At 44.5% G+C, this 18,165-nt stretch overlaps 1 protein-coding gene across 3 annotated transcripts in view; it reads left to right on the top strand.

Moving 5' to 3' along the window:
* The window catches only part of HECW2 (HECT, C2 and WW domain containing E3 ubiquitin protein ligase 2), a 202,864-nt gene that overhangs the window by 41,908 nt on the left and 142,791 nt on the right, over positions 1-18,165 (top strand). For all 3 annotated transcript variants that reach the window (XM_038749729.1, XM_038749728.1, XM_038749730.1), the window contains exons 3-4: positions 3,475-3,582; positions 9,219-9,313. In XM_038749729.1, coding sequence (XP_038605657.1) covers positions 3,475-3,582; positions 9,219-9,313 — 203 coding nt within the window. The remainder of the gene's footprint in view (positions 1-3,474; positions 3,583-9,218; positions 9,314-18,165) is intronic.

Genomic DNA, 18,165 nt, shown 5'->3' with positions numbered 1-18,165 from the left:
TTGTGGTCAGGGATTGTCATTCTTTATTGCTGGCCAATACTAATAATAGTTGTGGTATTTGTAAAGCGCTTATATGTGTATGTGTGTGTGTGTATAAATATATAGATATACACATATATATTGTGAGCTTGTTGTGGGCATAGATTGTCACTCTTTATTGCTATATTATACTTTCCCAAGTGCTTAGACCGGTGCTCTGCACACAGTAAGCGCTCACTAAATATGAAAGAATGAATGTATAATAATAACAATAATAATAATAATTGTGGTATTTTTAAGACGATTACTATGTGCCAGGCACCGTACTAAGCGCTAAGGGGGATACAAGCAAGTTGGGTTGGACACAGTCCCTGTCCCCCGTGGGGCTTACGGTCTCCATCCCCATTTTCCAGATGAGGGAACTGAGGCCCGGAGGAGTGAAGTAACTTGCCCAAGGTCACCCAGCAGACAGGTGGTGGAGCCGGGATTAGAACCCATGACCGCCTTGCCGCTACAAATGCAGATATTTATTCATTCAATCGTATTTATTGAGCGCTTACTGTGTGCAGAGCACTGGACTAAGCGCTTGGAAAGTACAATTTGGCAACAAATGGACACAACCCCTGCCCAACAACGGGCTCACATTCATTCATTCATTCATTCAGTCATATTTATTGAGCGCTTACTGTGTACAGAGCACTGGACTAAGCGCTTGGGAAGTCCAAGTCGGCAACAAATGGACACAACCCCTGTCCAACAATGGGTTCACATTCATTCATTCATTCAATTGTATTTATTGAGCGCTTACTGTGTGCAGAGCACTGGACTAAGCTCTTGGAAAGTACAATTTGGCAACAAATGGACACAACCCCTGCCCAACAACGGGCTCACATTCATTCATTCATTCAATCATATTTATTGAGCGCTTACTGTGTGCAGAGCACTGGACTAAGCGCTTGAGAAAGTACAAATCGGCAACAGAGACGGTCCCTACCCAACAACGGAGAGGCAGACAACAAAACAAAACAAGTAGGCATCAATAACGCTTAGAACAGTGCTTTGTACATAGTAAGTACTTAACAAATGCCATTATTATTATTATTATTATTATTATTATTATTATTATCATTATAATTGTATCTCCCCCAGCGCTTAGAATGATGCTTGGCACATAGTGAGCGCTTAACAAATACCATTCATTCATTCATTCAGTCAGTCGTCTTTATTGAGCGCTTACTGTGTGCGGAACACTGGACTAAGCGCATGGAAAGGACAATTCGGCAACAAATGGACACAACCCCTGCCGAACAATGGGCTCACATTCATTCATTCATTTATTCAATCATATTTATTGAGTGCTTACTGTGTGCGGAACACTGGACTAAGCACTTGGAAAGGACAATTCGGCAACAAATGGACACAACTCCTGCCCAACAACGGGCTCACATTCATTCATTCAATTGTATTTATTGAGCGCTTACTGTGTGCAGAGCACTGGACTAAGCGCTTGGAAAGTACAATTTGGCAACAAATGGACACAACCTCTGCCCAACAATGGGCTCACATTCATTCATTCATTCATTCATTCATTCATTCAATCGTATTTATTGAGCGCTCACTGTGTGCGGAACACTGGGCTAACCGCTTGGAAAGTACAATTCGGCAACAAATGGACACAACCTCTGCCCAACAGTGGGCTCACATTCATTCATTCATTCATTCAGTCGTATTTATTGAGCGTTAACTGTGTGCGGAACACTGGACTAAGCGCTTGGAAAGGACAATTCGGCAACAAATGGACACAACCCCTGCCCAACTGTGGGTTCACATTCATTCATTCATTCATTCATTCAATCATATTTATTGAGTGCTTACTGTGTGCGGAACACTGGACTAAGCACTTGGAAAGGACAATTCGACAACAAATGGACACAACTCCTGCCCAACAACGGGCTCACATTCGTTCATTCAATCATATTTATTGAGCGCTCACTGTGTGCGGAGCACTGGACTAAGCGCTTGGAAAGGACAATTCGGCAACAAATGGACACAACCCCTGCCCAACAACGGGCTCACATTCATTCATTCAATCATATTTATTGAGCACTCACTGTGTGCGGAGCACTGGACTAAGCGCTTGGAAAGGACAATTCGGCAACCAATGGACACAACCCCTGCCCAACAACGGGCTCACATTCATTCATTCAATCCTATTTATTGAGCACTTACTGTGTGCGGAGCACTGGACTAAGCGCTTGGAAATGACAATTTGGCAACAAATGGACACAACCCCTGCCCAACAACAGGCTCACATTCATTCATTCATTCATTCAGTCATATTTATTGAGTGTTTACTGTGTGCAGAGCACTGGACTAAGCGCTTGGGAAAGTACAAATCGGCAACAGAGACAGTCCCTACCCAACAACAGAGAGACAGACAACAAAACAAAACAAGTAGACAGGCATCAGTAGTGTAATTGTATCTCCCCCAGCGATTAGAACGGTGCTTGGCACATAGTAAGCGCTTAACAAATACCATTCATTCATTCATTCATTCATTCATTCAGTCGTATTTATTGAGCGCTTACTGTGCGCAGAGCACTGGACGAAGCGCTTGGAAAGGACAATTTGGCAACAAATGGACGCAACTCCTGCCCAACAACGGGCTCACATCCATTCATTCATTCATTCATTCAATCATATTTATTGAGCACTTACTATGTGCAGAGCACTGGACTAAGCGCTTGGGAAGAACAAGTCAGCAACATAAAGAGACGGTCCCTACCCAACAACTGGGAGACAGACAACATCAAAACAAGTAGACAGGCATCAGTAGCGCTTAGAACAGTGCTTTGCACATAGTAAGCGCTTAACAAATATCATTCATTCATTCAGTCGTATTTATTGAGCGCTTACTGTGTGCAGAGCACTGGACTAAAGCGCTTGGAAAGTACAATTCGGCAACAAATGGACACAATCCCTGCCCAACAACGGACTCACATTCATTCATTCATTCATTCAGTCGTATTTATTGAGCGCTTACTGTGTGCAGAGCACTGGACTAAGCGCTTGAGAAGTACAAATCGGCAACATAAAGAGACCGTCCCCACCCAACAACGGGGAGACAGACAACCTCAAAACATGACGATCTATTACTCTATTTTACGCATACGCATTCATTATTGAGAAGCAGCGTGGCTCAGTGGAAAGAGCCCGGGTTTTGGAGTCAGAGGTCATGGGTTCAAATCCCGGCTCTGCCAATTGTCAGCTGGGTGACTTTGGGCAAGTCACTTCTCTGGGCCTCAGTGACCTCATCTGGAAAATGGGGATGAAGACTGTAAGCCCCCCGGTGGGACAACCTGATCACCTTGTAACCTCCCCAGCGCTTAGAACAGCGCTTTGCACATAGTAAGCGCTTCATAAATGCTATTATTATTATTATTATTATTATTCTATTTATTTTGTTAATGATTTAGCTTTAATTCTCCTTTGCAGATGAGAACTCGCCGGCCAACTTCTGGGACTCGAAGAACCGGGGGGTGAGCGGGACGCAGAAGGGGCAGGTGGTCTGGCGGATCGAAGCAGGACTCTACTTCATGGAACGTAAGCGGTCGGGGGTCAGGGGTCGGGGTTCAGGGGTCAGAGGTCAAGGGTCAGGCCGGGAGACGTCCCCCAGCCTTTATCTTTCCCCCCATCCTCCAGGATTCCCTTCCCGCCCCCCTCTTCCTGTGGGATCCCATTCATTCATTCATTCGATCGTATTTATTGTGCTCTGCACCCCGTAAGCGCTCAATAAATGCGCTTGATTGATTGATTGATTGATTGAGTGCTTACTGTGTGCGGAACACTGTACTAAGCGCTTGCGAAGTCCAAGTCGGCAACAGGTAGAGGCGGTCCCGACCCAACGACGGGCTCACAGGCTAGAAGGGGGAGACGGACAACAAAACAAAACACGTGGACGGGTGTCAAGTCGGCAGAACAAATAGAATTAAAGCTAAATCATTAACAAAATAAATAAAATAATATGTACAAGTAAAATAGAGTAATAAATCGTATTTATTGAGCGCTTACTGTGGGCAGAGCACTGCACTAAGCGCTTGGGAAGTCCAAGTTGACAACAGAGAGAGACGGTCCCTACCCAACGACGGGCTCACAGTCTAGTAGGGGGAGACGGACAACAAAACATGTGGACGGGTGTCAAGTCGGCAGAACAAATAGAATTAAAGCTAAATCATTAACAAAATAAATAGAATAATGAATATGCACAAGTAAAATAGAGTAATAAATCGTATTTATTGAGCCTTTACTGTGGGCAGAGCACTGCACTAAGCGCTTGGGAGGTACAAGTTGACAACAGAGAGAGACGGTCCCTACCCAACGACGGGCTCACAGTCTAGAAGGGGGAGACGGACAACAAAACATGTGGACGGGTGTCAAGTCGGCAGAACAAATAGAATTAAAGCTAAATCATTAACAAAATAAATAGAATAATAAATATGTACAAGTAAAATAAATAGAGTAATAAATCATGTTTATTGAGCCCTTACTGTGTGCAGAGCACTGCACTAAGCGCTTGGGAAGTCCAAGTCGGCAACATCTAGAGACGGTCCCTACTCAACAACGGGCTCACAGTCGAGAAGGGGGAGACAGACGACAAAACAAAACAGGCAACAAAACAAAACAAAACAAAACAACATATAAAGACGGTCCCTACCCAACAATGGGCTCACGGTCTAGAAGGGGGAGATGGACAATAAAACAAAACATGTGGACGGGTGTCAAGTCGGCAGAACAAATAGAACTAAAGCTAAATCATTAACACAATAAATAGAATAATACACATGCACAAGTAAAATAAATGGAGTAATAAATCATATTTATTGAGCGCTTACTGTGGGCAGAGCACTGCACTAAGTGCTTGGGAAGTACGAGTTGACAACATACAACTTCTATGCTGAGAAGCAGTGTGGCTCAGTGGAAAGAGCCCGGGCTTGGCAGTTAGAGGTCATGGGTTCTAATCCCGGCTCCGCCACCTGTCAGCTGGGTGACTTTGGGCAAGTCACTTCACTTCTCTGGGCCTCAGTTCCCTCATCTGTAAAATGGGGATTAAGACTGTGAGCCCCCCGTGGGACAACCTGGTCACCTTGTGACTTCCCCAGCGCTTAGAACAGTGCTTTGCACACAGTAAGCGCTTAATAAATGCCATTATTATTATTATTATTATTATTATTATTATTATTACTGAGCATTTGGGAGAGTCTAACAGAGTTGGTAGACATAATCTGTATCCCAAAAGAGCTGTCTACTGAGTTGAAGAGCACTTTGCTGAGTTGAGAGAGTCCAATGATTAATTCAGCAGTATTTAATAATAATAATAATAATAATAATAATGGCATTTATTAAGCGCTTACTATGTGCAAAGCACTGTTCTAAGCACTGGGGAGATTACAAGGTGATCAGGTTGTCCCCCGGGGGGCTCACAGTCTTCAACCCCATTTGACAGGTAAGGGAACTGAGGCCCAGAGAAGTGAAGTGACTTGCCCAAAGTCACACAGCTGACGAGTGGCAGAGTTGTAATTTGAACCCATGACCTCTGACTCCAAAGCCCGGGCTCTTTCCACTGAGCCATGCTGCTTCTCTATTTATTTATGGAGTGCTTACTGTATGCAAGTAATAATGATAATGATGGTATTTGTTAAGCGCTTACTATGTGCCAAGCACTGTTCTAAGTGCTGGGGGAGATACAAGGTCAGCGGGTTGTCCCACGGGGGGCTCACAGTCTTCATCCCCAGTTTTCAGATGAGGGAACTGAGGCCCAGAGAAGCGAAGTAACTTGCCCAAAGTCACCCAGCTGACAAGCGGCGGAGCCGGGATTAGAACCCAAGACCTCTGACTCCCAAGCCCGGGCTCTTTCCGCTGAGCCACGCTGCATCTTCTAGACTGTGAGCCCACTGTCGGGTAGGGACTATCTCTATATGTTGCCAACTTGGACTTCCCAAGCGCTTAGTCCAGTGCTCTGCACACAGTAAGCGCTCAATAAATGCAATTGAATGAATGAATGAATGAATCTCAGTGCTGATTTACAGTGCAAAGCAGTGTACTAAGCGCTTGGGAGAGTCCAATAGAGTCCCTGCCCTTAAGGAACTTAGAGTTGGCTGTGTTCAGAGACTGTGAGCCCCACGTGGTGAAAGGACTCTGTCCAACCTGATTTTCTTGTAACCATCCAAGCGCTTAATACAGTGCCGTGTACATAATAAAAAGTACATAATAATTTCTTGATTGTGAGCCCATCGTTGGGTAGGGACCCTCTCTTTCGGTTGCCGATTTGTCCTTCCCAAGCGCTTAGTCCAGTGCTCTGCACACAGTAAGCGCTCAATAAATTAATTAATTCATTCAGTTGTAACAGTGCTTTGCACATAGTAAGCGCTTATTAAGTGCCATTATTATTATTATTATTATTCTCTGTGCCTCAGTTACCTTATCTGTAAAATGTGAGCCCCATGTGGGACAACCTGATTACTTTGTATGTACCCCAGCGCTTAGAACAGTGCTTTGCACATAGTAAGCGCTTAAAATGCCATTATTATTATTATTATTATTATTATTATTCTCTGTGCCTCAGTTACCTTATCTGTAAAATGTGAGCCCCCTGTGGGACAACCTGATTACTTTGTATCTACCCCAGCGCTTAGAACAGTGCTTTGCACATAGTAAGCGCTTAAAATGCCATCATTATTATTATTATTATTATTATTATTATTCTCTGTGCCTCAGTGACCTTATCTGTAAAATGTGAGCCCCATGTGGGGCAACTTGATTACTTTGTATCTACCCCAGCGCTTAGAACAGTGCTTTGCACATAGTAAGCGCTTAATAAATGCCATTATTATTATTATTATTATTATTCTCTGTGCCTCAGTTACCTTATCTGTAAAATGTGAGCCCCATGTGGGACAACTTGATTACTTTGTATCTACCCCAGCGCTTAGAACAGTGCTTTGCACATAGTAAGCGCTTAATAAATGCCATCATTATCATTATCATTTATTGAACGCTTACTGTGTGCAGAGCACTGGACTAAGCGCTTGGGAAGGACAAGTCGGCAACATCTAGAGCTGGTCCCTACCCAACAGCGGGCTCACAGGCTAGAAGGGGGAGATGGACGACAAAACAAAACATATTAACAAAATAAAATAAAGAGAATATGTAATATGTAGGAGAAGCAGCGTGGCTCAGTGGAAAGAGCCGGGCTTTGGAGTCAGAGGTCATGGGTTCGAATCCTGGCTCTGCCAACTGTCAGCTGTGTGACTTATTTATTTTATTCTGCTAATTTGTTTTGTTTTGTTCTCTGTCTCCCCCTTCTAGACTGTGAGCCCGCTGGTGGGTAGGGACCGTCTCTAGATGTTGCCAACTTATACTTCCCAAGCGCTTAGTACAGTGCTCTGCACACAGTAAGCGCTCAATAAATGAGATTGAATGAATGTATGAAGTCACTTCTCTTCTCTGGGCCTCAGTTACCTCATCTGTAAAATGGGGATGAAGACTGTGAGCCCCAAGTGGGGCAACCTGATCACCTTGTAACCTCCCCAGCGCTTAGAACAGTGCTTTGCACATAGTAAGCACTTAGTAAATGCCATTATTATTATTATTATTATTCTGTGGGCCTCAGTGTGGGGATGGAGACTGTGAGCCCCATGGGGGACAATCTGATCACCTTGTAACCTCCCCAGCGCTTAGAACAGTGCTTTGCACATAGTAAGCACTTAACAAATGCCATTATTATTATTATTCTCTGGGCCTCAGTGTGGGGATGGAGACGGTGAGCCCCACGGGGGCCAACCTGATCACCTTGTAATCTCCCCAGCGCTTAGAACAGTGCTTGACACATAGTAAGCGCTTAATAAATGCCATTATTATTATTATTCTCTGGGCCTCAGTGTGGGGATGGAGACTGTGAGCCCCCCATGGGACAACCTGATCACCTTGTAACCTCCCCAGCACTTAGAACAGTGCTATGCACATAGTAAGTGCTTAATAAATGCCATTATTATTATTAGTATTATTACTCTCTGGGCCTCAGTGTGGGAATGGATCCTGTGAGCCCCCCATGGGACAACCTGATCACCTTGTAACCTCCCCAGCGCTTAGAACAGTGCTTTGCACATAGTAAGCACTTAGTAAATGCCATTATTATTATTATTATTATTCTGTGGGCCTCAGTGTGGGGATGGAGACTGTGATCCCCACGGGGGACAATCTGATCACCTTGTAACCTCCCCAGCGCTTAGAACAGTGCTTTGCACATAGTAAGCACTTAACAAATGCCATTATTATTATTATTCTCTGGGCCTCAGTGTGGGGATGGAGACGGTGAGCCCCACGGGGGCCAACCTGATCACCTTGTAATCTCCCCAGCGCTTAGAACAGTGCTTGACACATAGTAAGCGCTTAATAAATGCCATTATTATTATTATTCTCTGGGCCTCAGTGTGGGGATGGAGACTGTGAGCCCCCCATGGGACAACCTGATCACCTTGTAACCTCCCCAGCACTTAGAACAGTGCTATGCACATAGTAAGTGCTTAATAAATGCCATTATTATTATTAGTATTATTACTCTCTGGGCCTCAGTGTGGGAATGGATCCTGTGAGCCCCCCATGGGACAACCTGATCACCTTGTAACCTCCGCAGTGCTTAGAACAGTGCTATGCACATAGTAAGCGCTTAATAAATGCTATTATTATTATTATTCTCTGGGCCTCAGTGTGGGGATGGAGACTGTGAGCCCCCCATGGGACAACCTGATCACCTTGTAACCTCCCCAGCACTTAGAACAGTGCTATGCACATAGTAAGTGCTTAATAAATGCCATTATTATTATTAGTATTATTACTCTCTGGGCCTCAGTGTGGGAATGGATCCTGTGAGCCCCCCATGGGACAACCTGATCACCTTGTAACCTCCGCAGTGCTTAGAACAGTGCTATGCACATAGTAAGCGCTTAATAAATGCTATTATTATTATTATTATTATTATTCTCTGGGCCTCAATGTGGAGATGGAGATTGTGAGCCCCACGGGGGACAACCTGATGACCTTGTAACCTCCCCAGCGCTTAGAACAGTGCTTTGCACATAGTAAGCGCTTAACAAATGCCATTATTATTATTATTATTATTATTATCAATTGCACAAGATGGGTTTAACCCATTTTCCCCGTCCCCCCGTCGTGTCTTCCAGCGGAAATCAAGATCTGCTTCAAATACTACCACGGCGTCAGCGGGGCCCTCCGAGCTACGACCCCCTGCATCACCGTGAAGAACCCCGCTGCCCAGGTGGGTGTCCCCCAAATCCCCGTCCCCCCACCCCCAAATCGGCCAGTACATCCCGGCCACCTTGTCTCATTCATTCATTCAATCAATCATATTTATTGAGCGCTCAGCATGTGCAGAGCACTGGCCCGAGCGCTTGGAAAGTACAATATTCATTCATTCGATCATATTTCTTTATTACACATTTATTTATTACACATTTATTACACATTTATTACTCTATGTATTTATTTATTTTACTTGTACGTTTCTATTCTATTTTATTTTATTTTGTGAATATGTTTGGTTTTGTTCTCTGTCTCCCCCTTCTAGACTGCGAGCCCACTGTTGGGTAGGGACCGTCTCTATATGTTGCCATCTTGGACTTCCCAAGCGCTTAGTACAGTGCTCTGCACACAGTAAGCGCTCAATAAATACGATTGATTGATTGACCGTCTCTAGATGTTGCCAACTTGGACTTCCCAAGCGCTTAGTACAGTGCTCTGCACACAGTAAGCGCTCAATAAATCCAATTGATTGATTGATTGAGCGCTCACCGTGTGCAGAGCACTGGCCCGAGCGTTGGAAAGTACAATATTCATTCATTCGATCATATTTCTTTATTACACATTTATTACTCTATGTATTTATTTATTTTACTTGTACGTTTCTATTCTATTTTATTTTATTTTGTTAGTATGTTTGGTTTTGTTCTCTGTCTCCCCCTTCTAGACTGTGAGCCCGCTGTTGGGTAGGGACTGTCTCTATGTGTTGCCATCTTGGAATTCCCAAGCGCTTAGTCCAGTGCTCTGCACACAGTAAGTGCTCAATAAATACGATTGATTGATTGATTGATTGATTGACCCCCTCTAGATGTTGCCAACTTGGACTTCCCAAGCGCTTAGTACAGTGCTCCGCACACAGTAAGCGCTCAATAAATCCGATTGATTGATTGATTGAGCGCTCACCGTGTGCAGAGCACTGGCCCGAGCGCTTGGAAAGTACAGTATTCATTCATTCGATCGTATTTCTTTATTACACATTTATTACTCTATGTATTTATTTATTTTACTTGTACGTTTCTATTCTATTTTATTTTGTGAATATGTTTGGTTTTGTTCTCTGTCTCCCCCTTCTCGACTGTGAGCCCACTGTTGGGTAGGGACTGTCTCTATATGTTGCCAGCTTGTACTTCCCAAACGCTTAGTCCAGTGCTCTGCACACAGTAAGCGCACAATAAATGCGATTGATTGATTGATTGATTGATTGACCATCTCTAGATGTTGCCAACTTGGACTTCCCAAGCGCTTAGTACAGTGCCCTGCACACAGTAAGCGCTCAATAAATGCAATTGATTGATTGATTGAGCGCTCACCGTGTGCAGAGCACTGGCCCGAGCGCTTGGAAAGTACAATATTCATTCATTCGATCGCATTTCTTTATTACACATTTATTACTCTATGTATTTATTTATTTTATTTGTACGTTTCTATTCTATTTTATTTTATTTTGTGAATATGTTTGGTTTTGTTCTCTGTCTCCCCCTTCTCGACTGTGAGCCCGCTGTTGGGTAGGGACCGTCTCTAGATGTCGCCGACTTGGACTTCCCGAGCGCTTAGTCCAGTGCTCTGCACACAGTAAGCGCTCAATAAATACGATTGATTGATTGATTGATTGACCGTCTTAAGATGTTGCCAACTTGGACTTCCCAAGCGCTTAGTACAGTGCTCTGCACACACTAAGCGCTCAATAAATACGATTGATTGATTGATTGAGCGCTCACCGTGTGCAGAGCACTGGCCCGAGTGCTTGGAGAATACAATATTCATTCATTCGATCATATTTATTTATTACATATTTATTACTCTATTTATTTTACTTGTACATATCTATTCTATTTATTTTATTTTGTTAATATGTTTGGTTTTGTTGTCTGTCACCCCCTTCTAGACTGTGAGCCCGCTGTTGGGTAGGGACTGTCGCTATGTGTTGCCAACTTGCACTTCCCAAGCGCTTAGTACAGTGCTCTGCACACAGTAAGCGCTCAATAAATACGATTGAATGAACGAATGAAATGCTGTGTGCAGAGCGTTCATTCATTCAATCGTATTTATTGAGCGCTTGCTGTGTGCAGAGCACTGTCCTAAGCGCTTGGGAAGTACAATATTCAGTCACTAGAGAAGCAGGGTGGCTCAGTGGAAAGAGCCCAGGCTTGGGAGTCAGAGGTCGTGGGTTCGAATTCTGACTCCGCCACTCTCATTCGTTCATTCAATCATATTTATTGAGCGCCTACTGTGTGCAGAGCACTGGACTAAGCTTTGGGCAAGTCACTTCACTGCTCTGGGCCTCAGTGACCTCATCTGGAAAATGGGGATGAAGACTGTGAGCCCCACGGGGGACAACCTGATCACCTTGGATCTCCCCCAGCGCTTAGAACGGTGCTTGGCACATAGTAAGCGCTTAACAAATGCCATCATTATTATTGTTATTATTATTCATCCATTCAATCGTGTTGATTGAAGACTGTGAGCCCACTGTTGGGCAGAGACCGTCTCTATATGTTGCCAACTTGGACTTTCCAAGCGCTTAGTACAGTGCTCTGCACACAGTAAGCGCTCAATAAATACGATTGAATGAATGAATGAGAGTGTGTGTGTGTGTGAGAGAGAGAGAGATGGAGACAGACACAGAGACAGAGAGATAGAGTGTGTGAGAGATAGAGAGAGAGAGAAAGTGTGTGTTTGTGAGAGAGATGGAAACAGAGACAGAGACAGTGTGTGTGTGTTTGTGTGTGTGTGTGAGTGAGAGAGAGAGATGGAGACAGAGACACAGAGAGAGCCAGAGACAGAGAGATAGAGTGTGTGTGAGAGATAGAGAGGGACAGAGAGGGACAGAGAGTGTGTGTTTGTGAGAGAGATGGAGACAGAGACAGAGTGTGTGCATGTGTCTGTGTGTGTTTTTGAGAGAGAGAGAGATGGAGACAGTCACAGAGAGAGACAGAGAGATAGAGTGTGTGAGAGAGATAGAGAGAGAGAGAGGGACAGAGAGAGAGAGTGTGTGTTTGTGAGAGATGGAGACAGAGACTGTGTGTGTGCGAGTGAGAGAGAGATGGAGACAGAGACACAGAGACAGAGAGATAGAATGTGTGAGAGACAAAGAGAGAGGGACAGAGAGAGTGTGTATTTGTGAGCGAGATGGAGACAGAGACAGGCAGAGACAAAGTGTGTATGTGAGATGGAGACAGGGACAGAGAGAGAGAGACAGAGTGTGTGTTTGTGTGTGTGTGAGAGAGACAGGCAGAGAGAGAGAGAGAGTGTGTGTGTGTGATGATATGGAGACAGAGACAGAGTGTGTATGTGTTTGTGAGAGAGAGAGAGATGGAGACAGAGATGGAGAGAGACTGTGTGTGTGTGAGAGAGAGATGACAGGGACAGAGAGTGTGTGTGTGTGAGAGATAGAGACACAGACAGAGAGACAGAGATAGAGTGTGTATGTGTGAGAGACAGGGACAGAGAGAGGGGCAGAGAGAGAGTGTGTGTGTTGAGAGTGTGTGTGTGATATGGAGACAGAGACAGACAGAGACAGAGAGTGTGTGCGTGAGACAGAAACAGAGACAGAGAGTGAGTGTGAAAGAGACAGAGACAGTGTGTGTATGTATGAGAGATAGAGAGTGTGTGTGAGAGACAGAGAGATGGAGACAGAGACAATGTGTGTGTGTGTGTGTGTGAGAGAGATAGTGTGTGTGAGAGATTCAGAGAGACAGAGTGTGTATGTGTGTGACATGGAGACAGAGACAGATTGTGTATGTGTGTGACATGGAGACAGAGAGAGACAGATTGTGGGTGTGAGAGAGGCAGGGAGAGACTGTGTGTGTATATGTGTGTGTGTGTGTGTGTGATATGGAGACAGAGACAAAGAGTGTGTATGTGTTTGTGAGAGAGAGAGGTGGAGACAGACAGAGACAGAGTGTGTGTGTGTGAGAGATAGAGAGAGACAGAGAGTGTGTGTGTGAGAGAGACAGAGAGAGACAGTGTGTGTGTGAGAGACAGAGAGATTGAGACAGAGACAGAGAGAGACAGTGTGTGTGTGTGAGAGAGATATAGACAGAGAGTGTGTGGGAGAGATACAGAGAGACAGACAGAAACAGATTGTGTATGTGTGTGACATGGAGACAGAGAGAGACAGATTCTGTGTGTGTGAGAGAGACAGGGAGAGACTGTGCGCATGTGTGTGTGTTTGTGTGTGTGTGATATGGAGACAGAGACAAAGAGTGTGTATGTGTTTGTGAGAGAGACATGGAGACAGAGACAGTGTGTGTGTGAGAGATAGAAACAGAGACAGAGAGTGTGTGTGTGAGACAGAGAGAGACAGTGTGTGTGTGAGATAGAGGGATGGAGAGTGTGTGTGTGAGAGAGAGAGAGAGACAGAGACAGAGTGTGTATGTGTGTGACAGGGAGACAGAGACAGATAGATTGTGTGTGCATGAGAGAGACAGACAGAGACAGAGTGTGTATGTGTGTAAGATGGAGACACAGACAGATTGTGTGTGTGTGTGAGAGAGATAGAGACAGAGAGTGTGTGTGAGAGATACAGAGAGACAGACAGAGACAGAGTGTGTATGTGTGTGAGATGGAGACAGAGACAGATTGTGTATGTGTGTGACATGGAGACAGAGAGAGACATTGTGTGTGTGAGAGAGAGACAGAGACAGATTGTGTATGTGTGTGACTTGGAGACAGAGACAGATTGTGTGTGTGTGAGAGAGACAGGGAGAGACTGTGTGTCTGTGTGTGTGTGTGTCTGTGAGAGAGAGAGTTGTTTGTGTGTGAGGGGCAAGTTTGTGGAATTTGTTGGCACAGGAGTTGGGCGGCTCCCTTAGGAAGTCGTGCCCATTCCCGCAGGAAACTGGAGCAGCCTCTAAATAGATTCAGCGGGGTTTGGGATTCATTCCTGGATGGCCGAGCCATTTGGAAGTACGAGAGGCAGGGGACAGATTGTTATAATAATAATAATAATAATCAATCAATCAATCAATCAATCGTATTTATTGAGCGCTTACTGTGTGCAGAGCACTGGACTAAGCGCTTGGGAAGTACAAGTTGGCAACATCTAGAGACGGTCCCTACCCAACAGTGGGCTCACAGTCTAGAAGGTATAATGGTATTTGTTAAGCACTTACTACAATCAATCAATCGTATTTATTGAGCGCTTACTGTGTGCCGAGCACTGTACTAAGCGCTTGGGAAGTCCAAGTTGGCAACATGTAGAGACGGTCCCTACCCAACAGTGGGCTCACAGCCTAGAAGGTATAATGGTATTTATTAAGCGCTTACTATGTGAGAAGCAGCGTGGCTCAGTGGAAAGAGCCCGGGCTTGGGAGTCAGAGGTCATGGGTTCTAATCCCGGCTCCGCCAATTCATTCATTCAATCGTATTGATCGAGCGCTTTTGTGTGCAGAGCACTGTACTAAGCGCTTTTGTTCTCTGTCTCCCCCTTTTAGACTGTGAGCCCACTGTTGGGTAGGGACCGTCTCTATATGTTGCCAATTTTGTCCTTCCCAAGCGCTTAGTCCAGTGCTCTGCACACAGTAAGCGCTCAATAAATACGATTGATGATGATGATGATACAAGCTGGCAACATATAGAGACGGTGCCTACCCAACAGTGGGCTCATAGCCAATTGTCAGCTGGGTGACGTTGGGCAAGTCACTTCACTTCTCTGGGCCTCAGTTCCCTCATCTGGAAAATGGGGATGAAGACTGTGAGCCCCAGGGGGGACAATCTGATCACCTTGTAACCTTCCCAGCGCTTAGAACAGTGCTTTGCACATCGTAAGCGCTTAATAAATACCATCATTATTGTTATTATTATGTGCCAGTCACTGTACTAAGCGCTGGGGTGGATCCAAGCTAATCGGGTTGGACACAGTCCCTGTCCCCCGTGGGACTCACAGCCTCCATCCCCATTTTCCAGGTGAGGGAACTGAGGCCCAGATAATAATAATCATAATAATGGTGGTATTTGTTAAGCGCTTACTCTGTGCCAAGCACTGTTCTAAGCACTGGGAGAGATACCAGGTGATTAGATTGTCCCCCGTGGGGCTCACAGTCTTCATCCCCATTTTCCAGATGATGGAACTGAGGCCCAGATAATAATAATAATAATTATAATGATGGTATTTGTTAAGCGCTTACTATGTGCCAAGTACTGGACTAAGCGCTGGGATAGATACCAGGTGATCATATTGTCACACGTGGGGCTCCCAGTCTTCATCCCCATTTTACAGATGATGGAACTGAGGCCCAGATAATAATAATAATAATAAGAATGTTGGTATTTGTTAAGCACTTACTGTGTGCCAAGCACTGTTCTAAGTGCTGGGGGAGATACCAGGTGATTAGATTGTCCCACATGGGGCTCACAGTCTTCATCCCCATTTTCCAGATGACGGAACTGAGGCCCAGATATTATTATTATTATTAATAATAATAATAATAATAATGATAATAATAATAATAATGGTATTTGTTAAGCGCTTACTATGTGCCAAGCACTGTTCTAAGCTCTGGGAGAGATACCAGGTGATCAGATTGCTGCACGTGGGGCTCACAGTCTTCACCCCCATTTTCCAGATGAGGGAACTGAGGCCCAGATAATAATAATAATAATAATAATAATAATAATAATAATAATAATAATGGTATTTGTTAAGCGCTTACTATGAGCCAAGCACTGTTCTAAGCGCTGGGATAGATACCAGGTGATCAGATTGTCCCATGTTGGCCTCACGGTCTTTGTCCCCATTTTATAGGTGAGGGAACTGAGGCCCAGATAATAATAATAATAATAATAATACTGTTGATATTTGTTAAGCACCTACTATGTGCCAAGCACTGTTCTAAGCGCTGGGAAAGATCCCAGGTGATTAGATTGTCCCACATGGGGCTCACAGTCTTCATCCCCATTTTCCAGATGATGGAACTGAGGCCCAGATAATAATAATAATAATAATAATAATAATAATAATAATAATGATAATGATGATATTTGTTAAGCGCTTACTATGAGCCAAGCACTGTTATAAGCGCTGGGATAGATACCAGGTGATCAAATTGTCCCACATTGGCCTCACGGTCTTTGTCCCCATTTTACAAGTGAGGGAACTGAGGCCCAGATAATAATAATAATGTTGGTATTTGTTAAGCACTTACTATGTGCCAAACACTGTTCTAAGCACTGGGAGAGATACCAGGTGATTATATTGTCCCACACGGGGCTCACAGTCTTCATCCCCATTTTCCAGATGATGGAACTGAGGCCTAGAGAATAAATAATAATAATGATGGTATTTGTTAAGTGCTTACTATGAGCCAAGCACTGTTCTAAGCGCTGGGATGGATACCAGGTGATCAGATTGTCCCATGTTGGCCTCACGATCTTTGTCCCCATTTTATAGGTGAGGGAACTGAGGCCCAGATAATAATAATAATAATAATAATAATAATAATAATAATAATAATAATGTTGGTATTTGTTAAGCACTTACTATGTGCCAAACACTGTTCTAAGCGCTGGGGGAGATACCAGGTAATTAGATTGTCCCACATGGGGCTCACAGTCTTCATCCCCATTTTCCAGATGATGGAACTGAGGCCCATGTAATAATAATAATGATGGTATTTGTTAAGCGCTTACTATGAGCCAAGCACTGTTCTAAGCGCTGAGATAGATACCAGGTTATCAGATTGTCATTCATTCATTCATTCAATCGTATTTATTGAGCGCTTACTGTGTGCAGAGCACTGGACTAAGCGCTTGGGAAAGGACAGCGGAACGACGTGGAGACAAAGGTTAGGGCTGTTGGATGGGGCATCCCTGGATTTAGGAGCCTAGCGAGGCCTAATGGGTAGAGCCTGAGCCTGGGAATCAGGAGGTCATGGGTTCTAATCCTGGCTCCATTCCTTGTCTGCTGTGTGGCCTTGGAGAAGTCACTTCACTTCTCTGGGCCTCAGTTCCCTCATCTGGAAAATGGGGATGAAGACTGGGAGCCCCACGGGGGACAACCTGATCACCTTGTATCCTCCCCAGCGCTTAGTACAGTGCTTGGCACATAGTAAGCACTTAACAAATACCATTATTATTATTATTATTATTATTCTCTGAGCCTCAGTGACCTTATCTGTAAAATGGGGATGAAGACTGTGAGCCACTCGTGGGACAACCTGATCACCCTGTAACCTCCCCAGCGCTTAGAACAGTGCTTGGCACATAGTAAGTGCTTAACAAATACCATTATTATTATTATTATTAGAGCCCGGGCCTGGGAATTATTAGGTCATAGGTTCTAATCCCGGCTCCGCCACTTGTCTGCTGGGTGACCTTGAGCAAGTCACTTCACTTCTCTGGGCCTCAGTTCCCTCATCTGTCAAATGGGGATGAGGACTGTGAGCCACACAGGGTAACCTGATCATCTTGTATCCTCCCCAGCGCTTAGTACAGTGCTTGGCACATAGTAAGTGCTTAATAAATGCTATTATTATTATTATTATTATTATTATTATTATTATTATTATTATTATTATTATTATCTGGGCCTTAGGGTTCTAATCCCGGCTTTGCCACTTGTCTGCTGGGTGACCTTGAGCAAGTCACTTCACTTCTCTGGGCCTCAGTGACCTCATCTGGAAAATGGGGATGAAGACTGTGAGCCCCCCCATGGGACAACCTGATCACCTTGTATCCTCCCTAGTGCTTAGAACAGTGCTTGGCACATAGTAAGCGCTTAACAAATACCATCATTATTATTATTATTGGAGCCTAGGCTTGGGAGTCAGAAGGTCCTGGGTTCTAATCCCGGCTCCGCCACTTGTCTGCTGG

The sequence above is a fragment of the Tachyglossus aculeatus genome, chromosome 7 (assembly GCF_015852505.1).
Source record: "Tachyglossus aculeatus isolate mTacAcu1 chromosome 7, mTacAcu1.pri, whole genome shotgun sequence".
NCBI lineage: Eukaryota > Metazoa > Chordata > Mammalia > Monotremata > Tachyglossidae > Tachyglossus > Tachyglossus aculeatus.
The sequence above is the reverse complement of the archived record's forward strand: the minus strand, read 5'-3'. Positions and strand labels throughout refer to the sequence as shown.